The sequence below is a fragment of the Oryza brachyantha genome, chromosome 3, assembly GCF_000231095.2.
Source record: "Oryza brachyantha chromosome 3, ObraRS2, whole genome shotgun sequence".
Classification (NCBI taxonomy): Eukaryota; Viridiplantae; Streptophyta; class Magnoliopsida; order Poales; family Poaceae; genus Oryza; species Oryza brachyantha.
In genome coordinates, this window is record NC_023165.2 from 4,231,531 (window position 1) to 4,258,954 (window position 27,424).

The 27,424-nt window shown below is 36.5% G+C and overlaps 1 protein-coding gene and 1 long non-coding RNA gene across 2 annotated transcripts; one reads left to right on the plus strand and one right to left on the minus strand.

Annotated features, from left to right (window-relative positions):
* Nucleotides 1-4,742: 4,742 nt before the first annotated feature.
* LOC102701704 lies at nt 4,743-18,916 on the minus strand. Its single transcript, XR_423257.3, has 5 exons — nt 18,834-18,916; nt 14,597-15,219; nt 9,086-9,154; nt 6,225-6,318; nt 4,743-5,190 (listed from the first exon to the last, which is right to left on the minus strand). It is a non-coding gene; the product is annotated as an uncharacterized LOC102701704 (long non-coding RNA).
* On the plus strand, nt 18,916-22,975 carry LOC102701897 (sulfate transporter 1.2-like). The gene is made up of 13 exons (XM_006649495.3): nt 18,916-19,268; nt 19,371-19,419; nt 19,514-19,721; nt 19,836-20,010; nt 20,132-20,197; nt 20,305-20,418; nt 20,509-20,625; nt 20,722-20,848; nt 20,926-21,212; nt 21,307-21,497; nt 21,985-22,070; nt 22,166-22,242; nt 22,369-22,975. Exons 1-13 carry the CDS (start codon nt 18,930-18,932, stop codon nt 22,510-22,512), a joined length of 1,980 nt encoding a protein of 659 aa, XP_006649558.1. The 5' UTR covers nt 18,916-18,929; the 3' UTR covers nt 22,513-22,975.
* The last annotated feature ends 4,449 nt before the right edge of the window (nt 22,976-27,424 follow it).

Below are 27,424 nucleotides of genomic sequence, written 5' to 3' on the forward strand. Positions count from 1 at the left end.
CTGGACTGGTTATGGACTACCGATACAGTGCTTATATACTATAACTAATACTAAAGATAATTATATCACTTTTCAGTGAAATTACATTTACATACCTATACACAGCACAATATTCTGGAATGCAAACATTGCAAACTTCTCTTTGTCTTTAATATTCAAAGGATTTACCTGATAACCTGGACGGGGAATTAATTCTTGTGAAGATGAGTGGTAACCACAATACAACATAAATCACGTGACACCCGACAGATACCAGCACCAAATTATACATGATACATCGGAGTTTGCTACTCCCTTCGTTTCCTAACGTAAAATGTTTGACTTCTTTTTTCTTGCAATATTTAACTATTTATCTTATTTAAAAAATTATAGAAATATCATTTATTTTGCTTGTCACTTACTTTATTATCAAAATAACTTTAAGCACGACTTGTCATTTTTTATATTTGTACTAAATTTTTAAAAGACGAATGATTAAATATTGCAACTAAAAATTTAAACATTTTATGTTATAAACGGAGGGAGGTAGTATTAATTATTTGTTGGTTACTTTTCCTGGGAGGGGACACGCAGACAGTAATACAATAAGAGGAGGGATGACATGACATTCATCTCTGTTGCAACATCAGGAATGAGCCAAAACTAGAACATTTTATCCAAACAAAAATGGCAGAATAAAGGAATACATTTTTAATCCCTTGAATTGAATTGTGTTTGAAGTCCACCTTTTTGCACTGAACAACAAAATCGTCGGTTATCTTTAACCTTAAACTTTCAAAACCACACAAATAACACCCTGAACCACATTTTATGGTGGTTTTGACCGGTACAATAATTGTTGATGTTACGTAAGTCGATTGGTCTATGATAAACCCGATATTCGGTAGTAGGATTGAGAAGTTGTGGTCACTCTAATCTCACCGATGAACGTAAAAGTTTACTTAGATCCGGACCTTCGATACCACAACTCCTCTTGTATTGCACTCTATGTGTAAAGGGCGTGTATGACAACTTAGCACTTAGGCAATGATGATGTCAGTGTACTCTTAAGTGTTTATGTGAGTTCTTCGGTCCAAATGAGAGAGATATTCCTAAGTCTATCCTTCTCCCCCTCTCATGTAACAGGTTGTACTACTACTACTATAAGGCATAGTGGTTTCCAATGCCACATACATCATTACTAACATAGCCCTATCTACTTTTAGTTGGGCCTTAGGGGCCCACGTGGTACGTAAATCTTTCTGTGCTTTAAGTAAAATAAGAAGCAGACATGACACCCATAGTCTAGTGACACTGTCAATAATATTTTTTTTACTAATACCAACTTTCATTAGGTAAATTTTGTTGTTGTAGACCTAATTAAGAGACATCTGCATTAGCAAAACATGCATGATTAAAAAAAATATGATCTAGGAAAACCACCTCTCTTTTAAATAAACTACTAAAAATTATGTTCCAAGGTATTGTTTGTCCTTTTTGAAAGACATGAGTATAAGATTCCACAAGTATCAACGGTTAATTCTATGGTCTTTCACGAGGTACCACACTTCCTTAGTTCCATGCCTTTAGAGTTCAAAAATCTATCTAACAACATGAAGGATCAAATTGGTAGGGAAATGAAAGGTTTTCCCTTTCAATGTCCGAGTTCCGTAGATTTTCAACTATATATCACTCGTTAGAAATAGATATGCACTTATGCTAATTGCATACAAAGGAAAAACTTAGGCTGCATTCATTTCCTCCTCTCCCCAACTTATGATCCCTCGCTCCCTTAGTTTTTGCACACATGCTTCTTGAATTGCTAAATAACGAGTCTTTTATAAAAAGAATGTTTTAAGAATAATATTAATCAATTTTTTTTGCTAATACTTAACTAATCATACGATAATTAGTTGCACTATTTTGCGTTGGGAGAGGCGAGTAGTCATTATATGTTGTTAGAAAATGCAAGAAAGATAACTAATATGGTCCATCTAGCCTTGGCAGTCACACACACGTTGAAGTTGCTCGCTCTTTCATGTCAATTTCCCTATTCCCCAAATACGCAAAATTGTACTCCATCTAATTCTTATTATAAAATGTTTAACTTTTTAAGTCAAACGTGGTACAATTTGACAGAGTTTTTAGAAAAAACATTACCATCTCCATAACATCAAATCAGTATTATTAAATCCATCAGTGGATATATTTTAATGGTATGTTTGATTTGCATTCAAATTGTTGCTATATTTTTCTATAAATTTGTTCTAAATTAAAGACGTTTGACTTTGAAAAAAGTTAAAACATATCACAGTATGAAATGGAAAGAGTATCGTACTAACCTATCTTTCCTAAAGTTGTTTTGTTGTTGCAAACTCGAATTATATTATGTTTTCCTACTTTTTAGCACAGTACTTTCATAGCCTTTCTATTGTGTTTTGACGATTCTATATAGCGCTCGCGCAGAGTAATGACTAAAAAAGTTGCACAATGTCACCAATAAGGGCTAGGGTCGATTGTTCTAGAAAAGGACACGATTATGCTTCAATAGAGTGTAAAAGCATGGCAATACATCCCCGGCTCAATTGGCAAAAATATACTCATGCCCCACGCATGCACAGCAGACACACCCATTAGATGTGCTATTTTTCTAGATTATTCTTTGACTTTTGCACGCTTACTTTTTAAACCATTAAATAGTTTTTTATAAAAAGTATTTATATAGAAGTTGATTATCTTAGATTTTTAAATTTACATTAGTAATTTGATCGTTTATACCATAAAATAGCTATTAAAAATTAAATAATCTTTTATCCTCAAAGAACACAACCTAACCTAAGTACTACCACACATGATCTAAGCATTGAGGGTTTTATGCTCTAGTATATATCAATTTGTAGTACACGCGATGGTCCAAAATTCTTTCTCCGAGCGTGACACACACGCTGGATTTTTTTTATTACCTAAATACATTATGCCAACAAGAAATGCAAATCATCCGCAACCATGCAACTTCCCAACTTCTCAATAGTTCAGGGTCATCTCTTTCAGAAAAAAGGAAGAAGAATAAATAAAAATGGTATCGCTTATCATCTGTAGCCACTAGACCACTCCAAAAATGTCAACTTCGGCCCTGTGTATGCACTCACTAATGTTGCTAATTAAAGACAAATGACGGTACAGATCAACATAAGGTCGGCCCTAACTTTGTTTGCCATTATTTCTGCCCTATTAAGGACATGTACAACGCCTCCTCTAGAGATGACATTTTAGTAAAATAAAAAATAAAAATCCCTGCCTTGCCCAGTAACCGATGGTGCCGTTGCATCATCAATCGAGGGCATATTTTATTTATAGTTTATATTAACTACATAAAAACATTAAATAACTTATAGACAATGAAATAGACTCTGGGTCGTATGATTGTTTTTTTAATTATCTATATGATAGATTCGAGATGCTTAGAGACAAACGTCGTCTTGAACATGCCCTTAATTGTCACTTGTCACTGAGATAACCAGTACTACAAATTGTGTGGTGTGTGGTAGCAATGTTTTGGTGAACATAACACTGATTTTGTGTCACTGCTGACGGCAGTAAGCCAGCAGTTAATAAAGACATTGGCAGCTTGTAACTGCACGTGACACAATCTACACCAATAATTAAGCAGGTACTGATCGAGGCAAGGAGAGTTGAATCCTGCACTTTGATCGTTGATGGCAATCGATCGGTAAGGGAACTGAAGGTCGTTCCATTTAGGCTTATAGGCTAAATTTTTAATATTAAAATTCAAATTTAGCGTTTATATTTTATTCAACAAAGTTTATATTAAAAATAGTTTTGTAAATTCGTAAGATGTTATGATTGAATTCCGTACAATATATATGTTCTTAATATCATATTAACAAAAGTACGTGTGTTTATTGATAGAGTGAAGATGTAGAACTGTTTATATTATTTGAAATTTGTATTGTTTATTTTTTAAAACATACATCTCAATACTTATTTCTATATATAGACTCTTTGGTCATGCTAGTTCCAAACAACATTGCCATGCCATAAACACCTATCATGTGAACATTGTTTAGCCATATAATCTAGATTAGTATGGCAAGGATTTTATCACGCCAACTAAACTAGTGTGGCAAGATAATACTAACACATATGTTGTGACTGTGTTTTGTAGTCACTGTCGTTGTTTTGTATAATGGGGGTGTTGCACAAGAGCACGATGGATATAAAAAACAAGGGTTTAGACAAAATTTTAGGCTCTCGAATGAGGTAATACCTTACTTCTATTTTGGTGAATTATATCATGTCAATCGTATTGACAAGTGTTGAATATCCTACTATTGGGGTGCCTCTCTCTCCCATTATAGACCATGGGACATGATTACATAATATGGAATACGGTTTCTATTTTTTTATTTTTCAAAGATATTATTTAATTGATATTCTATACATGCCTTGGGATATACCTTGTCTTAGAATACAAGGTAGTATATCATCTAAGTTCTAGTTTATCTCATATCTTGTGAATCTGACATACCCCCATATCTATAGTCAGTTACGTCTTATGTGTAGCTAATAGTCATGTCACTTAAGGTGTTGTGACCAAAAAATTCAAATATAGAAATAAGGTTTCGAAGAGTTTAGTTTTAAAGTTAAAATATAAAACAGTTCAAATAATTAAAAAAGTCAAACATGAAACCCATCTCCATTATATAAAAAATAGTTAAAAAGAATCAAACATCAAACCCATCTCCATTATATAAAAATATATGCAATGTGTATCCTATAAGCAGGGGCGAAGCTGTATGGAGCTACCCTGCTCTATTTGTTCTGGGCTATGTTAATAAAAACCAATAATGACCCTAAAAATTATAAACTAATAATTTAGAGAATTAGAGTAGATCTCAACAGGATAACCAATGATTTTGTATGAATCCACCGCAGATCCAAGATTCCAAGGAAGAGTGCTTATCCGTTTCCAACCTGTTTTAGTGGCAGATTATCACGTACAGTTTCAGTTGAGTCAACTAGCTGGAAGAGTTGGAGGTAGGCCCAGTTCTTGTGACGGGAGGTGAATCTTTCTCCGCGCCCCTTGGATAGAACTTGAAGCCATTCAACATGACAGTGCTCCATTACTTCGATTCCCTTTATATATATTTATTTTTTCTATGTCTCCTCTGTTGAAATAACCATGTCCTTCTGTTCAAACAAAGCAGGGGGAGCATTATGTTAGCTAGTCACCAGGGGGGAAAAGCACTCAGAATTTTGTGGCTCTAGTTATTCGTTCTTTTGAAAAAAGAATTTTTGTAGCCAGATAATTTAATCTCAAGTTGTGAAATATAGGCTAGGTAAGTTTTCTAAAATCTCGAAAATGCAGCATATTCAGACTTCACAGCAGCAATTTTACTTCAAAATGGTAAATGAGCAGCTTTGATGAAATGCAACCCTATAGGACACTCAACTTTGTGGTCATACTTAGAAGACACCTCTAAAACCCTTTTTTTAAAAAGATACTCCACTAATCTTTCTAGACATTCGTGGATGTATAATATAATAAACACTGATTGAATTAAGGGAAGATAGGGAAATTGTCAGTTTTGCACTTCCAATTGCACCAATAGCAATTCTAATGGATCATTCTCTTCTTTGACCGTGATATTGTACTGTCTTTGTGCTACTTGACACCCTAAGTGATGAGAACAAGATTCTCTAACATAAAGTTAGAGGGTCAGGGACAAACATGTGGGTCCATAGATGATCGGGTTCACATGTTAGTGACAACATCTTACTGACTTTACGTCAGAGGATTTGCTTCCTAGGCGATGTTATGCACATATGATAATTGTCGTGTGTCCTTCGATGAGTTGCATCTCAATGGTACATATGGTATTATCTTGCACATATGCTGTGCAATAGAGCTCAACTTTGGTCCAATCAATAGAATCATGCATATTGAAATCCTTGAAAGTCAAAGGAGGAAAATTGGGAATAAGCTCAACAACATGCATATTGATAAGCCGTTTTGGAAAATGTTGTATTTTTTAAAAAAATATATATAACCTTCGTATAAGTGTAGCTCATGGTTTATTCGATGGCCATCTACTAGTAATTTCAAATTTGACTTAGATTTAAGAAAGAGTTGAGAAAAATTAAAACACATTAAATTTCCAATCTAAACAAATAATGCTTTTAGAGGCCCTATCTTGACTGCCATGAGGATGAGGAGGACTCACCATCTGGCATCCACGCGGGAGACGAGGAGGAAAGGGCCAAAGGGGCCTTCTTCTCATCGGTCTTCAACACAAATTTTGGAGGTTTTCCTTACCCCTGCATGGTTTCAACTTGTGATTATTATAATCTAATTTATTAGAAGTAAACTAAAACAAACAGATATATTATAATAATTTAGATCTCATATTACTATAATATGATATGGTAAACTCATCCAAATATTTTTTTTCATATTATTTTGTGGCTAAGTAGCCACTATCCTTAGATACTTTAAAATAATTACACAAATTTATCATTTCTTTCTACTTTATCTTATAATAATACATCTTACGGTAATCTGACTTAATTATCTAGATTACCATAATCCCTAGCTAAAACAAACATAACCTTAATACTATTTTTTGAGATTTAGATCTATTAGACACTATAAGTTTCACCTTTGTGCATTACCGACTAGTGGAAAACGAGCTATCTCGACTCATCATGGCTCAGCCTGCTCAGACTTTTTATCTTAACTAGCCAAAAAACTAACTTGGCTCGGTTGATGAGATAGTATATTAGGCTTATTAATAAGCTCTATCATATTTATGACTTTTATAATTTCAAATATATGAATTTATCATTTGTTAACCTCACGACAAACACTAACTAGTGAATAACTCATAAAAATAGTTTAAAAAGCAATTAAAGTACTAAGACCAATTAATAAACACTAAATATGAAATGGTATGGACCTAAAGTACTGGCGAGATAAACGAGCGGCTAACAAGCTAACTCATTAAGCTCACAAGGTAAAATCCTAGCCCTCCTCCGCCCATCGTGACTACAAGCCTATGAATCATACTTGTGTCTCTTGCCGCATTCAAAAATATGAAGACTCTTTGTTTGTTTTGTTGTTGGGGTGTGTTTCTTTTGTGTTTTTTTATCAACGGGTTATATTCTCTTCTAACACCTCTATCATAAAATTCGATAATTTTTGTTTATCTATTTGGACAAGTGCTATATTTTAGGACGGATGAAGTATTATTCAATATAATACACCATGTTTTGTAAAAAAATAAAAAAGAATAATGCTTTCAATTGAAAATCAAGTAAGTAATTAATATTGTGATGTCGCACTGAAAAGATAGAAGAACCTTATGACGGAATCGGGATATAGATAAGTGCTATAACCAACTTATATGAGCTTGAAAAGAACAGCTCCCATAATTACCTGCTTATTTACTTATTAGTTGCAGTGGTGTATAGAGTACCTACACGAATCACTCGCACATGCAAGTATGATATATTATGTTTTTTTTTGCTACATTCAAACGTCAACTGAAACGTCTCTGAATTAAAGAAATTAAAAAACGGGAGAGCAGAAAACTTGAGACAGTAGCTAGCAACATTTTTTTTTCTCATTTAATTTCCAAGTCCAACTTAGTTTTGCACGTATCATCCAGTACCGTACGTACGAAGCAAATACAAGAATAATTAAAGTGAGCCAAGAAAAGTACGTGTAGTTTAATAATAATTAACTGGAGGAGAAAGTGTGCAACGACGAACTCCATATCCCAACTGAAGATTGCGTACACCTCGGACGATTTGCATGCTTATCGCTCCAATCAATCCACATTCTTTTAGATAATGCAAGAGTATTACTACCAACTAATCGACCTGCATTCTGACCAATTATCCACTATGTGTCACCTGTTAATCAAATTAGGTTACACCAGACCCTCAATCATATGTATTGATTTTGCATAGATTAGGCCAATAATTTCATCAGAATACCTGCAACAAGGCAATATAATTATGTGCTCCACATCAGAGAGCTACCAAGTAAACCTTTAATTAATATTACTCAGTTTTTCTTTTGTTGATACTTGCACATTGATTGTCTCTCAAAGTCAAATGCAGCTAGCCAAAGTCCAATCCTATGTACTTATCGACGGGAGATAAAACTTATAGATAAGGGTGCTTGCTACCTAGCTACGTCCATAAGTGGAAAAGAAAATGAGGATGCGTTATTCCAAATATTAGCATCTAATAATATATGTGCATGATTGCATATCTGGTGACTAGATGGATAGGGGTACATATGCATATGTACTCGTCGAGCCACCAACATTCAGATTGCTGCCCACCAAATTTAACGAGCACACATATATTGGTGCATACATTTATGTCTCTTCTTTTCTCATCATTGATTTTGGATTTTTACAGATACGTTTTCTGAACTCCTAAATAGTATACGTTTCATATAAAAGCTTTTTATATAATTCTTTTTCATATGTTCTTTCTAAAGTAAAATTTGAATTTTGCTTTAATTAGTTAATTCAATCATTTATACTCTTCAATAGCTATCACAAAATTAGAATATCGAATAGTATAGAAAATTTAAGAATCTCATGAGAAAAGAACAACACCTTAGTTGTATGAGTGTGGTGTGTGTCGCGTGTCTTTACATGTTTTGCCTTAGAGTATCTCCAAGAGGATGATCAAATGATTCTCAATACTAAATTCTAGTAATTATATTTTTAAAAACCTCTAAGAGACTACTTATATAACGTGTCATATCATCTGAATAGCTAAAGTTGTCATCTCAATGGCTATATGGCAAGTCTCCCTCCCAAATGAGCCGGATGCCTATCCGTGGGTCTCACAGGGATGGGTCCACACTTTAGGTTGAAATATAGAGAGTGGATATGGAGAGTATCTTGGAAGTATTAGAGTTTATAAAATTTGGATAGTGGTAACTGACTGTTAGGATTTGGAAAGCGATGATAGAGAGTCTGTTGAAGCGCATATTAATTTAGAGATAAAATATTTTTACATAAATGACTAAATTGATATTTGGATACACAAATTTTAACCATACCTTTTTTTTGAATGGATAACCATACCCTTGAGATGCTCACTCGGTATCAACTCTGCCTCGGTATGACCTCTGCAGCACATGGTACCGCAGTTAATACTCCCTCCGTATGAAAATACTTGACGTTAAACAAAAAAGGTGGAAGGGAGTAACATATTTTGGTTGGCTTCACTTCCATGTTAATTGCCTCATTGTCGATCAAACAGAAAAGGATGGATCAAACACACACACTAGGTATCCTAAATATTGCTCGAAAAGATTTGCCCTACACAGTGAGTGAAATCAAGTTTTCCTACAGGCTTGCATATATCATGCATGTTGCCCACAAACAACTTACCACAACATTGATAAACGAAAATAAATTAATATAATCCGCGTCAAAACTAGTAATTGGTAGCACCATTCATGTCTACATTCTTTTGCATACGCCACGCTGTTAGTGGGCAGGCAAGATATATATGTGCATATATGTATTGTCAACTTTGGAACATGGAAACAAATTAAGGAGCAATTAATAATGTGCATGCATGCACCAAGGCGTTGGCCAGCTTGTATATGTGGTAATTGACCGAGTTAATTAGCAATTAATAATGTGGCTCGTTTCTGAAGCAACTCTCGTGAAAATTAAGTTGAGCAATGGGGATGGCCACTTGTGGTACTCGTCATCATCGGCTGGCTAGCCATCAGCAAGACAACTAGACAAGGAGAGCTAGAGACGTTGACTCTCTCGATCGGAGGATATCATGTACACGTTGCACCTACGTGTGGGAGCTATTTTCCAACACGATATATTTTGATCATCAGATCGGCGTACGTGCAGCCGCGTCTTTTCGCATTTCGTTTTGTGTATGCCACCATAAAAGTCATATTCCTAGCTTTTGTTTAAAAAGAAAATTAGTAAAATAGATTAAATACATGATATATTACTTCATAAGCGCATAAAATAGGGGAAAAACAAATATGGGTATAGACGTGCACCATTCACTAACATTGAACACTAAATATATGTGACACTCCATGTAGGCTGGTTCATCTAAAATTGTTACACATTTAGAACAAGCATATATAAGACCACATCAGTGCTGGTGCAGAGAAAAACTAACACAACTAAATAATGATGCCGTTATTTCGATAAACCGATACATGAAATCGGTCGAGTCGAGCCAACCAAGTGGACCGAGGAACAAATGGTTAGTCTCCACCTCAATGTCTCACACTCTAGCTATCTCGCTCTCTCCCCCATAGAGCCTCCTCCTATCTCCACCTTTCCTTGGGCAGCCAACAGCGACCCCTCCTCTCTCCAGGCTTGTAAGTTGCAGGTTTCCTTCTCTTCACCAGCAAGGTGACCCCGTGGCAAGATAACTAAACCTTCCGTTTTCCGCGTCCATGCTTTCTATAGAAAGTTGTTTTAAAAATATTAAAATATTATATATTTTTAATAATTGATAGTTATTTAATTATGCACTAATCTATTACTACGTTTTTCTCGTCGGATAAAAAAAAAAACTCCTCCCCCCACCCCCATACCGCGCGGCCTTCAACTGCTTAGGCCATAGCAACATATCTCGTCCTCTCTCGCCGGCGCAACAGCTGTCTGGAGCTCAGGGGCTAATAGATCTAGCCTCAATAGCGCAAGCAGTCGGATTTAGAAGATGTCCTACGTGCTTATGTGGTTTAATTTTTCATCTATTATTTCTAAAAAATAAATAACTAATCAATTTTCGAATACTAATTTATGATGATAATCTATTGGTTAAGGTTAGTATATTGCAAGAGTTAACTCATCAAAGTTAATATATGGCGTATCATGTTAGCTAGTAGTGTTTTTTTTTTGTCTATTTAGAGAATAAATGGTTATATAGCAGGTATTATAAGTTAAAAAAAACTAGTTAATCTAAAGGGCATACGGCACGTTTATCCAGGACCCTCGAAATTATAGAACCAGTCCTGCTCTCATGGTGTGAAGGCTCGTCAACCTCCCATGGTGCGGCGGGCGGCGGCTCCAACCCCTTCTTCACCGGCACGACGGCAGCTCCATCCCTCTTTTCTTGTGCGCCGGCACGGTAGCTCTACCTCCTTCCCTCAAAGCTCAGAGTGCGACGTCGACGGCCATCAAGAGCAAGCAAGCATTGATGGGGACATCTTAATTCAGATCTCCGAATGGGGCAAGGGATTTTCTATGTGCCTGTGATGTCATTCATTTGCGCCATGGGAGTACGTAGCTTGTGATTGAAATCTGTGACTTTTTATAGATGGATTACGTGATGTGTTCATTTGTGGATGAGCTATTCAAATTTGTTCCTTTGTGTTGGATTTGTGGTTTAAAATTATGGGACACAACAGAAAATGTATTTGAACACGTTCCATTTGTAGCTCGAAGCATCAGCTCGATCGATGCATTGAGTTGGCTCAAACGCTTTCTTTTATTCTCTAGAAACCACATCTATGTCAGTTCTATAACCAACATATATATATTTAGACTAGAGTAATTTTATAGTCCAACATATATATATTTAGACTAAGCAATTTTACAGTTCTTTAAAAGGTATTAGGAGGAATCAAAATTTCAATATAAAATTTGGTACCTCGTAGTACCAAAGGTAACAGCACTAAAATTTATATAAAAAAAGTTGAACATTTTGGTAACTTCTCAAGAACCGTAAAATTGCTCTTTCGACTATCATGCTGCTTCTAAGTGCCGGTTGGAAACGGGCACATATAGCGTTTTCCAACTGGCATTGATTACTCTTTATGTACTAATGATCGATAGTCATGTTTGTAAAAGAATAACTTCTAAAAGTTGAATTTAAACTTTTATATGTATAAAATGATATATCACATATTGACTTATCCTACGAGGGGACATATCCTTGAGGGGCAAAAAAGACTTTTGTGCGTTCAGTAGCTAGGTCAGCACTAAGGCTGCGTTCGGTTCGCAAAAAAAATTTGGAAGAGAGGCCACATCGACGTGTATAGTCACATATTTAAAGTGTTAAATGTAGTCTAATTACAAAAACAAATTTCAGATTCTGCCTGGAAACCGAGAGACGGATTTTTTGAGTCTAATTAATCCGTCATTAGCACATGTTGGTTACTATAGCACTTATGGCTAATCATATACTAATTAGGTTTAAAAGATTCGTCTCACGATTTTCTCCATGACTATGTAATTAGTTTTAATATTCATGTATATTTAATGCTTTATTTAAATATATAAAGATTCGATGTGATGTTTTTGGGAAAAGTTTTTGGAAACTAAACATGGCCTAAAAATGAGTTTATGGGACTGACCAGTGACACCAGGTCATTCTCTCGGGGTCCATGTTCTGGCCATATGTAGATCCTCTGCATTATTGCAGAGGCAAACCGGTTCAGCAATTTTAGTCTATGGCATGAACAAATTTGTTGTATTGTGCTCCCCTCCATTTTAATATATATATATATATATATATATATATATATATATATATATATATATATATATATATATATATATATATGACACATTTGGTCTCATTAAGACAAGCTCTCGACCAAAAATTACTTTATTAAAATATAAATCAAATAAATTTCATAAAACTATAGATAGTTTGATTAAACTATCACAAAACTGTGTGATCGAAAAAAACCTTAAATCTATAGTTTTTTTTTGAGAAAATTGGTATTCCCCCCGTTCCACATTATAAGACTTTCTGGCCTTGACTAGATTCATATGTGATGAATCTAGACATATAACATATACATTAATGTATAGATGAATCTAGGCCACCTCAGAAAGTCTTATAATATGTAACATTGATAGTACTAAATATGTAATTTTGGGATACACAACCTTAAAAAATATAGTTTTGTGGTAATTTGTTAAAAGTATATATATTTTTGCGTAATCCACTCTAAATTCTATAACATAAAATTGGTACTATTATATTCATAGAATGTCTTATGATTATACTTTTGTGTCACATAAATGATATATTAATAGAGTAATCTTTGGACAAACTCATATCCTAATGGAAACAAAATACACCATATATGTTAAAATCAATGTAGTATATTGGTATTAGCATTGTCCTGTAGCAATAGAAAGCAGATATACTGTAGATATTAGTTTATACTAAAAACATAATTATTATTGTAGCACATAATTAATTTGGTTTGCCGAATTTTGATGTAACGGCTATGAGAAGCTCATAAACCAAATGACTGTTCTTCCTCGGCATAAGAACTTCCTTCGTAAAGGATTCCAATCCCTATCTTTGTGAGTTCTCTTCTATATATCGGTCAGACATACATATAGGATGCTCCATAAAAGGTTTGGTGGTTTGATTAAAGTAAATGACTAAGGGTAAACCTTAAAAAAATACAATGACACGGCTTAACTATATAATTTTCTTAAAAAAAACTTCCAATTGCCTTTAACGTGTTTGCTAGATCTCCAAATATGAAATGAATCTCTAGTTGTGGATCTAGGAACATTTAGGATGATAGATAGGGATCCACATCTAAAATGAAACTGAAGTCATGGAGCTGAGAAAGGATATATAGTTCAACCCTTCTTTTCACTTTAATTATGGAGCAAATACACTTTCTCCGCTGCTATACTCATTCCTAAGGATTTGTGGAGGGGAATTGAGTAGCTTTAATTTGGTTCGGATCCAGCGGTTCACAGGACAAGAATTAGAGAGTTGAAGCTCTAGCAAACATGTGTCATCATCTCCTAACGACGATCAACTTCCTTGTCACCCATGGGTTCAGATTTTCTTGCGTTTGTAAACCTGACATCTAAAAATAAAATATCCCCACATTTCTTTCACAAAGCCAATAGCTTTTTGTCACGTTAATCCCTCTTAGTTTTAGGAGGGAGAGGCTATAATTTAGTGCGATGAATAGACCGGCTAATGTTTTCAATTAAGCAATCAAAATTGACTTGTCTATCTTAGTAAAGTAGCAATAATTTCTTAATTTCCTAATGTCTAATTAATTTGAAATGCAAGAAATTAAAGGGCATAGGAACACAAGATAGAAATTAAAGGGCATGCCTTGCACAGAGATCCTATATGAATTGTGGACACGAGAATAAATAGAGGCAGACATTGGGATGTATATATTTACATGAAAAAGTTCAGAGGAAAGAGGTGAGAAATTAAGATGGTCAGTCAGATTGTGTTGGGAGAAACCACTGAAGGTTGGGTTAGGCTGAATGTTTGATGATACTTATTATTTAGAGCAATCTGGTGAAGCGGGTATTGGAGTAATAAATAATCACGATCACAAGGATCATAAAGGCATGAGATATATGTTAAAGATTTGTATTGTCGCGATGACAAGGAAGATTAGCACACATATAGTCGTAACTTGTAAGTGCGGCACTTTAATATTTAGCATTCATACACCTAAATATATATACATGTGGTGCTAAAAGGTATAACTGTAAACCTCATAAATTTCCTATTATATTCATACACAAATGAATCTACTATTAAATGAAATAAATGTATGCCAACACAGTCGCACCTTGCAATGGGCCTGATCCGGATGATCTATGAAGTTCTTCCCAACCTCGCAATATTCCTCCAAGATCTCATTGTAGAGAGTGCATGGAGATTGCCTTGTCAACTTCTCAAAGGTGATCTCTAAGCGTATGAGAGCAAAATTGCAGATCAAAAAGCTGTCATAACTTGCTAATAAGCACATGGATCAGCACGATCGAGTTGGTGTGGAATCAGCACAGGCTTCCTTGTGTTTGGAAACATTTTATTACTCTGGACTCTGGAATGCGATCCTCTCTCACCCTGATTAACAAATTCATTTTCCATTAGAAAACCCATTCGTCTCGCTCTCATGATAATTTAAATATTAAAGTCCACTCGAGCACAGCATGCATGTAGCATCATCCCTCTAAAATATCCATGAAAGTCAACCGCGACGAGCAGCTGTTTAGTTCGTGATGATCCTCTTCTTTAGCCTCTTCGCACCGCCTACACTGGATTCACTGAACCTGGACGCATTTTGACTTTACGTCTCTATCCTGTTTCAGTCGTAATCTCCTTCCTCCTCTCTCTTTTAAATTGTGAAGGAACTGTCATCTCCTGACCCACAATCGCGTCCACATTCCAAACAACCCTCCGCCACCCAATCTGGAAGGCATTGTAGTAGCACTTTAGTGGGCCCAGACACTCAAAAAAAAAGAAAAAGCCAACAGGAAAAAGTTCTCAAGCTGCCAAAGTGTTCGAGAGGAACATCACAGTAAGAAAAAAGAAACGAAACTCTTTGTTCTTTCCGATTTGTTTGTTCCTCTTGTTTCAGTTAAAAGCCAGGTGAAAAAAGTTTTAACCTCAGCAATCAAAAAGGCTTATGATCTCCATTTTTCTAATCTCTTTTCCATGTTCTTTGGGTACTGGTATTTTGCTTCTGGTTTATATGAATTGCATGAAAAATTAGCAGTTGCAAAAAAAAAATTAATGTTGGCAAAGTTGTTGTCACCAAACTATCTGTTGGCTCCATCGGATCCGTCGAACTAGATGCATCTGGTGAAATGATTTTCGCCGGATCGACCAACTGGTGAAATAATTGTTGATCCTTGTTCAGTTAGGTTTTTGTTGGAATGGACTGGCAGTCACCTCCTTCCTGCAAAGCTTTCTCAGTTAATTTCCTGCTTGGACACACAGTCTTCTACTATACCTTTGCTGGATCGATTGATGCGTCCACAGCTTGGGTGATTACTCAGTGCTTTTCAGGATAAGAATAGTTGTTGTTTTCATCATCTAAAAATGATCTTAGAAAGTTCAGATGAACATTCATAAAGGGAGATTTGTTTCAGTCCAACAAAAAATACCTTGTGGTATCAAATCATTTCTGATCGTTGGATCTAACAGTGCATATCCTACTTAACTAAATCCAATAGTGAGAGACGATTTGGTACCTCGAGGTACTTTTTGTTGAACCGGAGCAAATCTCTTGATAGGGTCCCATGATCTGTATATGCAACAGTAGAGCACTAGCACATTGGGAGATATTGGCATGGAAAGATAGATAAAAGGCCCAATGTTAATGTGCACTAGCTAGCTAGGGTTCCATTTCTAAGCAGGTGATGAGAGCCATCAATAGTGCCTGGAATCTACTAGGCATTGTGACCATGAGCTGGTAGGGTAGCAAGCACTTTAGAACCATCCACCATGTGTCTATGTTGCCTCATCGCAAACTCAATTACTCACGTTGGGATCTTACTAGCAAGCACTTTAGAACCATCCAGCAATGTTAAATAGTAGGCTCTTGGCCTTGTTAGTCAGCTGCTGGCCTAGCTAGATTATTGGAAATTCTTGGGTCAAGTTGATGCAATTAGCAGCAAATGATTTGTAAAAACTAGTGTCATATAGTTATTTAATTAGTCGATATGGTTTTCGTGATGACTAATAACCGTCTGGAGTATGGGCTTGTACTTCTGCAGATAATGCTCATGATTAGAGTTAGCAACTGCATGCTTGCAATATTGAGCCATTCCTATCTTTCCTAATTTTGTGAAATCTGTGGACGTCCTGGGGCTCTGTGGTTTGTTATCTGTTAACTTCAAGCATTTGGCTTTTTATCTGTCAACTATTGTCACTGTCAGTAAGGGGAGGTCCGTTTTCTGGTAATTTGCCCAGATGAAAATGTATACGTCCTTTTCAAGTGATGTTAAAACTTTAGAGGCATTTTGTTTCAACACTTTAGGGATATTTGCAGCAACATATGCTACTGTGGAAGTTGAAAGTTGTGAATGTGACAACATGCCGTCAGAAAAAACAATCTATTCTGTTCGTAAATTTATATTCTCTTTATCAACTTGCCGACATACAAGCTTAGAAAATTTGGTGCAGAATAAAATGGAAATTATGCTCTGCTTGAAAAGTTAATGCGAACCACGGGGAGTGCCTAGAAGGCTACAACCTCCCAGAAATGCTTTTGCAAGTAGTCCAGTGGATTTCTGAATCTCCCAGACTTCATGGCATCAAACATAAATTCATTTTTTGAATGTTAACATTTAAGCTTGTCCCTTGTCCGTATAATTGGAATGTTAATGCAATGATGCATGCCATCGTTAACAGTGGCTCTCTCCCCCAATCTCTATACATTAGGTATAAAGTGGATTCTCCTCCTTTCTATGATGAATTGATGAAATAATTTCGTGAACTTAGTTCATAAATGGTGAAATGAACCTTCTTTTGGTCCCAATGATGGAATAGGATGTCAAGAATCAATCTTACTGGAAAAATATGTATATAGGTTGGTAGTCCAATGTCTGGGTTTCTAAAAAGCATTGTTATTGTTCTCCTTTCTGATATTTCATTTCTGCAATATTATCTAGATCAGATAGATTTTTCTGCAAATGAACGCTTATATACCATAAGTTCGATTACTTCCTTCACCTTTTTTTATTTAGCGTCATTGACTTTGGTTATATGTTTGACTATTTGTTTTATTAACAAAATACATGATTATTAATCAATTTTGTTATGATCTAATTTATTAATGAATACACTTTAAGCATAACTTATAATTTTGTATATTTATATAAAAATTTTGAATAAGACGAACAGTCAAACGTATACCTAAAAGTCAACGGTATCAAATAAAAACCGGAGAGAGTACTACTATATGAGCTATCCTCATATTAACCATGAGGAGATGGTTTGCAGTAAAATAGGGCAAATGATTCTGACTCATGGAGGGTGATTGAAATTCAAACTTATGCTAATGGCAACTGAACCAATGAAATTGAATGTTCTTGGTCACAAAACTGGCAACATGCATCTATAATTCTTCTACAATTTGACGAGATATTTACACCAATTATAAGTTATCCTACTTGCATTACAATCATTGTTTAAGCCCACTATACATGTTTCTCAACACTTCCACGTATACAAACCAGTAAGAGAGAACAAATAGTTCCTAGCTCTTTTTTTCATCTGCCAATCTTTCAACGGTTGATATGAATGCAAAATGATTTAGTTGAACTTACAGGTACATGGCGTACGTTCAGCAAGTGATGAGCTGTGGAATAACCTATTCATTAGGTAGTGGTTTCCTGCACCGTTGTTGAATCTGGAGCATTTTTCGACTCAGATTCACAATGGCAAGCCTATCTCAAACCCTATTAAAAATAGAGGTTTGACCTTGCTCGTAGCTGGAGATCCTTCTAGTATATATAATGGACTTTTGGTAGCTTCTTGACAATGAAATGAACCAAGCAGGCCTTCTTGACTGTGGGCTGTGGGCTAAGTGCGACTTCTAGGCATCGTCGTGTAGGTTTTCTTTCGTGTTCTCATTGTTTGGTTTTTTTTATGCTCAATGATGAACTACTCCGTATTTTATCAGAAACTAACAGCTGAATGATGTTTGGTCCTTTCTTGCTACTTGCTAGCAGTTCATGCTTAGATTTCTTCCTTCTGTTGTAAAGGCAAATATTTCAGATATTTAGTTCTCTTCTCCGTACTGCAAAATTCTTTAATTTTCGAGCTACTCCAGTACGGTAGACCATGCATGCAGGTGCCTTTGGCAGTACTGTTGGATTGAATTTTTCATTTGATCAAGGAGGTGATTTTTTGGTTTTTCAAGGAAAAAAAGAAAAACAACATATTTCCAAACAAAAATAATTTTTGAATGAAACTTATATATGTGTCCTTAGCGATCTAAAAGCAATTGCTGAAAAATAAACTACGATGAATAAACACGAATCATTATATTGCAGGGTCCATGTGTTTGAGCTTACCTGCTTCTGCATCGTGCTTCATGTGCAGATAGGCGTATCTATCCCAGTTCACATTCAGCACCTGGCCGGTGAATCCTCCTCCAGGCAGCGCCGGCAATGCCCCGGGCCGTGTCCGACGGGGGCGAGACCCTCGACACCGACATCGCCAGCAGGACGTCGTCGCACCGCCGGATTGATGGTGCCCATCACCACGGCTACAGGGTCGGCTTCCCGCCAAGGAAGAAGCTCCTTGACGAGATCACCGACGCCGTGAAGGAAACGTTCTTCGCCGACGACCCACTCCGGCAGTACAGGGACCAGCCGAGGTCCAAGAAGCTGCTGCTCGGCCTGCAGCACATCTTCCCGGTGCTGGACTGGGGCCAGCACTACACCTTCAGCAAGTTCAGGGGCGACTTCATCTCCGGCCTCACCATTGCCAGCCTCTGCATACCCCAGGTTCGTGCCTGATGATCAGACATCTGCTTCCATGCATGCACAGCAGCAACATGTACAGAAAGCTTGACATTGGAACCCTCTCTTTGTCTCTACCTCATCCAGGACATCGGTTACTCGAAGCTTGCTGGCCTGTTACCACAATATGGATTGTGTAAGTGCACAGAATTCACAATTAATTTGTATAAGGGTGTGCTTGAGTGATCGAGTCCAGCCAGTGGGCTTACTGAAACTTGATGATTTTTCAGATAGCAGCTTCGTACCGCCTTTGATATACGCGATGATGGGAAGTTCCAGGGATATAGCCATTGGTCCAGTGGCTGTCGTTTCGCTGCTGCTCGGCACTCTCCTCCAGAATGAGATTGATCCCAAAAAGCATCCGGAGGAGTACACACGGCTGGCCTTCACTGCAACGTTCTTCGCTGGGATCACCCAGGCCGCGCTCGGGTTCCTCAGGTGAGTGGGTACCTGCATAGTGATCATTGATAAGCCGTCAGTTCTTAGATATGAAGCTCTCACCTCTTGTGTTCCTGGAGTGGACAGTTTATCATACAATGTACTCTCCTGCAGGCTAGGGTTTATCATAGAGTTCTTGTCCCATGCTGCCATCGTTGGATTCATGGCGGGGGCAGCCATCACCATTGCTCTTCAGCAGCTTAAAGGCTTCCTTGGAATTGCAAACTTCACCAAGAAGACTGACATCATTTCGGTCATGAAATCGGTCTGGGGAAGTGTTCACCATGGGGTAGGACAAAATAGTGTTATACCGCTATTCCTTTTTAGAACTTTTTGCTTCTTTCATTGTCTTCATTCTTTGATGAAAACCACTATTGGATGAACTGATGCTATCCTGGTTGCTGCTGCAGTGGAACTGGCAGACGATATTGATCGGAGCATCCTTCTTGGCATTCCTCCTGGTTGCCAAATACATTGTAAGATAAACTATATTAACTTTTGAGAATTTCATCTTGGATGTCCTTGTATTCTAGGAAAAATATTTACTAGTTTCGATAATCACTGCTCCATTTGGGCAATTCAGGCAAAGAAGAACAAGAAACTCTTTTGGGTGGCTGCGATCGCACCACTCATTTCGGTGATCATATCCACCACTTTTGTCTATATTACTCGAGCAGACAAGCACGGCGTCGTAATTGTAAGTCAATCATGACAGCTCACATCCTTTTTCCATCAGGAAAAGAAATAAATCAAAAGCTAATATTAAGGCTGTCACTGATCATTGCAGGTCAAGTACATAAAGAAAGGCATAAATCCACCTTCAGCTAGTCTCATATACTTCACTGGCCCAAATCTGATGAAAGGATTCAAAATAGGAGTAGTAGCTGGCATGATAGGCCTAACAGTAATGCATACTTCACTATCTTAAATGTTAGAATTTAGTTGCATGGAAAAGTATTCATAGGACAGTGCACTGATTGATTGCTCGAAACTATATCAGGAAGCGATTGCAATAGGAAGAACATTCGCCGGCCTGAAGGACTACCAGATTGACGGAAACAAGGAAATGATTGCTCTAGGAACAATGAACATTGTTGGTTCAATGACTTCTTGCTATGTAGCTACAGGTAACCAATATTTCAGCCAAAATAACTCATAGCAATATATATATAATTCTTGTGACCAATTTTTTTCATATGTACAGGTTCTTTCTCGCGATCAGCCGTCAATTATATGGCTGGCTGCCAAACAGCAGTATCCAATATTGTTATGTCGATGGTAGTAATGCTCACACTGGAGCTGATCACTCCATTGTTCAAGTACACACCCAATGCCATCCTTTCTGCAATCATCATATCAGCAGTGCTTAGCCTAATCGACTACCACACAGCATACATTATCTGGAAGGTTGATAAATTAGACTTTCTGGCATGCTTAGGAGCATTCTTTGGAGTCATATTTTCATCAGTGGAATATGGTCTGCTAATTGCGGTGCGGTTTGCAATCAATTGTCATATACTTACAATTAAACTCCTTGTAACAGTAAACAAAAGGCCTGATGGTACTTGACTTTGTTTTGGAATAGGTTGTGATCTCACTTGCTAAAATTCTTCTACAAGTTACAAGGCCCAGAACAGTGTTGCTTGGTAATCTTCCAAGAACTACAATATATAGGAATATTGACCAGTATCCAGAAGCTACCTTGGTACCAGGAGTGGTAATTGTTAGGGTGGACTCAGCTATATACTTCACAAACTCCAACTATGTTAAAGACAGGTAAAAGTTCAAAACTGGTTGTTTTTCTCAGTTACTAGTATGTATTATAGAGTTCTCAGGACGGTATCATATTCTCCCTAGTTACTTTTATTTTATTTTTTGACGGGTAAAACTACAGGGTAAAATCCCATAGTTTTATTTTATAGAGCTTATTTAGGAAATATGAGATTAAATATAGTTATGCATCAATAATTTGAGCTGACATCTGCAAGTAGAAAAAAGAAGAGTTGAAATAACATACTGAGCAAATACTGTTCGGTCTATGCTCTGATTCAGTTTGTTCTATTTTAAGATGTTCAAAAATAAAATGCATCAATTTGTTACTAACATTCGTGTTCATCTTTTCCTACTGATTTTTATTCTTTGGGTGGGGCTTTAAATCTGCTATTGGAATCAGAAAGTAAACTGAACCTAAAAAACATAAGACTACAAGTGCACCTTGAGCATTTCATTGCATTATTCAATGTTTCATATTATCTGATTTCAGAATCCTGAGGTGGCTGAGGGACGAGGAAGAACGTCAACAGGAACAGAAGCTACAGAAAACTGAGTTTCTAATTGTTGAGCTATCTCGTAAGGACATACTGCATTCATTTCTGCAAATAATAGTTGATATCACTAATAATATGGAGCTATTGGCTAACAACAATGATCTAACTCTTCAACAGCGGTAATTGACATCGACACAAGTGGAATCCACGCCTTGGAGGATCTACTTAGGGCACTTGAAAAGCATAAAATTCAGGTAATACTCCCAAACCAGTTTTAAGGTTTTACGGCCATTACCACTGATCCTTGTACATAAATACCATTCGTGCAAGAAACCCTTAGCTAAGGTAGTAAGATTAAAATCCACATGTTTGACTTACAGCTGATTCTAGCCAATCCGGGGCCAGCTGTGATCCAGAAGCTCCGATCAGCGAAATTCACAGACCTCATCGGTGAAGACAAGATATTCCTGACTGTAGGAGACGCGGTGAAGAAATTTGCTCCTAAGGCAGTGGAGGATGTCTAAAGAAGGTTTATCAAGTGATGTGCAGGCAGAGTACAAAGAAGATATTATCATTCTTTTGCAAGCTCCATGTTTGCAGGTGTGATTTATAGAGCAGAGCGGCACGGCAATGCATATAACATAGTTTACAAAAAATAAAATAAAGGTGGTGTGCCGAAGTTGGAGCGCATCAGGTTTGCAAGATATTTTTGGATAAAAATGCAGATGGTGGCCTAGTTGCCTACTTCACTACTTCAGTGTCTGTGAATTGTGTGCTGTGTTGGCAAGCACTTGGGTGACGGTTTGATGGATAAGAGAATAAAAGAAAATAACACATTTGCTCGAGTTTTCCAGTGTGGATCTCCTCCTGAACATCCTATTGTAGAACCTCCCTTTCTTTGTACTTGATCAGGCTTACAGTGAGGTTTGACGTTTTGACTTGTGTGGTTTGTTGAATCCATAAATGTTTTCAGATTGTTTTTTTTTTCCGGCAAAGCTTCGATTGTGGAGTGTGCTGCAGATCTGCAATGCGTGTGGGCAATCACTCCCACAAAATACTCCCTAGATACCAAAATCCTACTGGATAAGCACACAGATATGGTACGGTAATATAGTGATGTGCTTTGCAGTTTGCACTAGCAGTTCATCATTAATCCAATGAGCGATGAAGCATAGGGACACGTACGCTTGCTTCCCGGCCGGAATTGGGCCAGCCGAGCCGCCACGACGGAGCAACGGGTGGATGCCGCCGTCCGCGCCGCCGCCTAAGTCGCAGCACTCCAGCCGCGCTTCTCGCCCGCGGCGCTGCCGTGAGCCGTACCAGCGGCACTCCGGTAGCCACGCCCGCCGCCGAGGTGCCGACTGCACGCAGCCAGCACCGCGCCACCGCCGACTGCTGCCTTGTGTTGGGCTGTGCTGTGCGGCGGCGGCCCATGGGCCGCCGTTTGGTACGTCCCGTCGCTTGATGGGCCGCGTTTCAAGCTTCTACGGACCACTTCTTCTGATGGGCCAAAAATAAAGCCCATTCAAACGAGGGCTCGCTATAGGAAACTGCAGCGCCTCTCTTACTTTTACACTGTAAAATTATTAGAAGTTTTTACCATGCTGATCTTATCATATGGTGACCTGGCCGCTGCATCCAGTGGTGGCTTAACGCGCATTTAGAGATGGGATTACGTGCTCCTTTGGAAATTTTATACGGGAAAAAGTGCTAATATTATTTTTGGTTCAAGCTCTACTCTACAAAACTTCGTTTTGTCAACGGCTTATAAACATAGACCGAAATTAATTTTTAATTTTTAATTTTAGAGTTTATTTTTAGGTTTTTTTTCATCATGGTTTAGTTTATAATATTTGTCTCTAGAACGATAAGAACACGTATACAAAAGTTTTACCATAAATTATTTTTTAATTACTACTCCCCCTATTTTATAATAGAAAGCTTTATAGCTTTGTCTAGATTTATGTAGATGCTAATAAATCTAGACACATAATAAATTAAATCTAGACACATAATAAATTATATACATTAATCAATGAATGAATATAGATAAGTTAAAAAACTTACTATATGAAATGGAATTAGTAATACACTGTTATTGTAAGCAAAACCACAAAGCTATACATGCATACGAAGTTCTCGTTACCACTGCGGTCTTTTGGTGATAAAGGACGAAAGATTATCTTATTTTGTAATAGCTATTTAGTTACATTAATGATGGAATTAATCAAGGAAAATTTGAAATCTACTCTAAAAGTATGATAATAATCTTTAAATATATAATCTTTTTGCAAAAAAATATATCATTTAGCAGTTAATTTGGGAAGCGTGAGTGCAAAAGATGAGAAAAATCTAGCTGAGTCAATGACAATAACAGCTAATGTGTTAATCATTTGTTTTGTCATAAAATAGTGCAAATGCCTAAAGGTACAAGTTATGCTTGAAATAAATTTAATAATAAAACAAATTGTAACAAAAATAAATATACTTGCATAATATTTTAAAATAAGATGAATGATCAAATTACTTGTCCAAAAGTCATTAAGGCTATATATTTAGAAACTGGTTTGGTACTATTCATAAGTTTTTTTCCCTCTACAATGTCAACGGGGGAAACAACGCAGAAATGGGGAAATGCAAAGAAAATGGGGAAGGGCGAAAAGGACAGGTGATCTACTGAGATTTCGGTAGAATCATCCCAAGATTTTGTCCTGGATTTGAAATGCAATATCCTGGTTAATCTAGACCTATCACCAACTGGGAAGAAGTATGCACACTTCAGGAGCATGCTGAAAGGAGTGAAAGCTTGTCTCCTATCTTTTCGCTTATACTTTAAAATTTAAATTTTTAATATTAAATTTAGATTTAATTTTTAAGATTTTCACTGTAGTTTATTTTCTAGGTTGTTAGATCGCTAAGAATATATATACAAAATTTTTATTTATATATTATTTTTTATTTATAAATATACCGTTTGTTAAATTTTTATTTATATATTTTTTTATTTATAAATATACCATTTGTTTTTTCCATGTCCAAACAATCACCCCCTGACTGATAAATGTCTCCTGGCAAAGACCAAACATATCATTAATTATGTGCCACCCCAATTCTATCAAAATACTACGTTACTACCAACAGGGCATAGACTTGACTTCAAGTTCCACTTGGTTTCCAAAAAAAAAAAATGATCCACTTCACAGTTCGCATGGCTTCCTCTACATTTTATTCTGTATTATTTTAGAATTTATGCATTTTGGTTATAAATGGTTCTGATTAGATTGATTGCCTCTGAAAGGCACATATGGCAAAGTCATACTAATTAGACATTGTAATTTTCTTCCACTTTACTCATTTTATTCTCAAAGCGTGTATAATAACTACGTCTTCACGAATGTTCGCATTAGGAAGCTAAGAGCTAACAACTCCTTATTTTGAGGACTCTCTGACATTAAGTTTATAATGGAAATTAAACTTTATAGAGAGAGTAGTTGAGAGACCAAAAAAAAGGAGTGTATGCCTTCTTCTCGTCAACGTCTTCCATATACATGTAACATGTGTAGCTATCCTTTTCCCAGCAATGTATAAAACATTGGATATACATAGCGTGTATGGTACTGAAAGCTTTGAAATTATAGGCACGCCATCACAAAACCAATTTAGTTAAAACTTTAAGCTGCAACTGAGGATTTGTGTTCATATCTCAGTTCATTGTTTATTTCTTTAACGGTTGAAACGGCTAGCTCTCCTATGAAGATGTCCTTTTGCCGCCTTTTGAAAACTAAACAAACTAGACATCGGGTCATTTCCCCATTGTCCCATTGTCCAGCGTGTTCAGAATTTGTATGAGCAATTTTACCATTCTTGGGAAGGTATCAGGAGGTACCATTTTTTCTATGTAAATTTGATACCTATTGGTACCTTAGATACTAAAAGATATTAAAGTTTATTAGAAAACAGTAATAACTTATGATACTTCCTTAAAAATGAGAAAAATGCTCAATTTGTATACCTCACAATGAGCGTGGATTCTTATTTCAATTTAACACAGTAATGGTTAGCAATGTTCTATCTTGCGTAGTTGTGCCACTAGATACTAATATATGCTTATATTTGAATAAAAGAATTATATTTTCGTCTACCTTGACCAGGCATATATTGATAACCAACAATAGTTTGTTTCAAGCCAATGGAATTATTTTGTATTGCCTTGGTCCTATTAATTTCATAGCTCGAGCACTTCTGCGCCTTTATATAGCCATCGGCTTCACTGCAATGCAAGAAAGCAGAGACTTTCATTGGCTTGCTACGCAGAAGTGCCTCTGGTAAGCATCAGTGACTCATCAGTGGGATTTCTTTTATTTGTATCCTAGTACTACTTGATAGCTGATATGTTTTGCATCTTCTCGTGATACTGCGGCCAGTATGGTTCTTCCTAATAGTACGTGTTCATATGTCTTTTTCATTTGGTGTTCAATGAGCTATGCAGTACTTCAGATACTATTGATTTTTCTCACCATGTGTCAAGCTAAGTTGAAGAGGTGAACTTAATTGTTTGGAAAGTTGAGGTGGGAATGGGAATAGTTTCTACTCCATCCGTCCTAAAATATAAACATATCTAGCATTTAAAATAGAATTATATGTTTAGAAAGAGAATCTAATTAATTCAAAATTTTAAAAGTTGATTACTAAAGTGACTAAAAGAAAATTCTTCAACTTTTTAATCTATACTAAACAACTTAAAAATGGTATAGTTTTACCTTTTCACATGTGGGAATCCTTTTTTTCCTCATTGTACTAATTGAGTTTTGCCGATTCATCGGTGCTTATCTACGTGGACACCACAAATCAATATATTTTTTCCCCATTTGGACGCAAAGCCTAAGGCCATGCATGATGCATGCTGCTCTCCGTTTTGGTATCATGCATCGATATATCTAGATGGATACTCCACGTTGCTGCAGAAGAATTATGTGATAATATAATAAATATGAATTCTAAAAAAAATCGTGCCTACTATACGATTTTTTTCATGTGTTATATATTTTTGTGCCTTTATCAATTATCCATAGATTATAAATGGTTGGGTTATATCGTGTGTCTTTTGGGGAAGAGATACAATTTACACTCTTAATGAATCATCCAAAGGCTAAAAATAATTGAGCTGATAGATGTAATTTACATCCTTAATGTATTATCCTAAGGCTAAAAATAATTGAGATGATGTAGTTTAATTTACACTTTTGATGTATTATACTAAGACCAACAACAATTGAGATGACGTGGCTTTACAGGGGAAAAGAGAATATTGACTTTATAGAAAGATTTCATGGTACTGATGATGCAGACTTGTTTCCACTCTGCTTTTGCATCGCCTGGATACCTGCAGTTCTGCACGCCTATTTAGTCGTCAGCTCTGACAAGAAACAGCGCCAA

Coding starts and splice junctions, on each gene's coding strand:
- LOC102701897 (XM_006649495.3), top strand. CDS start 18,930: ATGCCCCGGGCCGTGTCCGACGGGGGCGAGACCCTCGACACCGACATC. Junction 19,269..19,370: donor CCAGCCTCTGCATACCCCAG/GTTCGTGCCTGA, acceptor TACCTCATCCAG/GACATCGGTTACTCGAAGCT. Junction 20,198..20,304: donor TCCTGGTTGCCAAATACATT/GTAAGATAAACT, acceptor TGGGCAATTCAG/GCAAAGAAGAACAAGAAACT.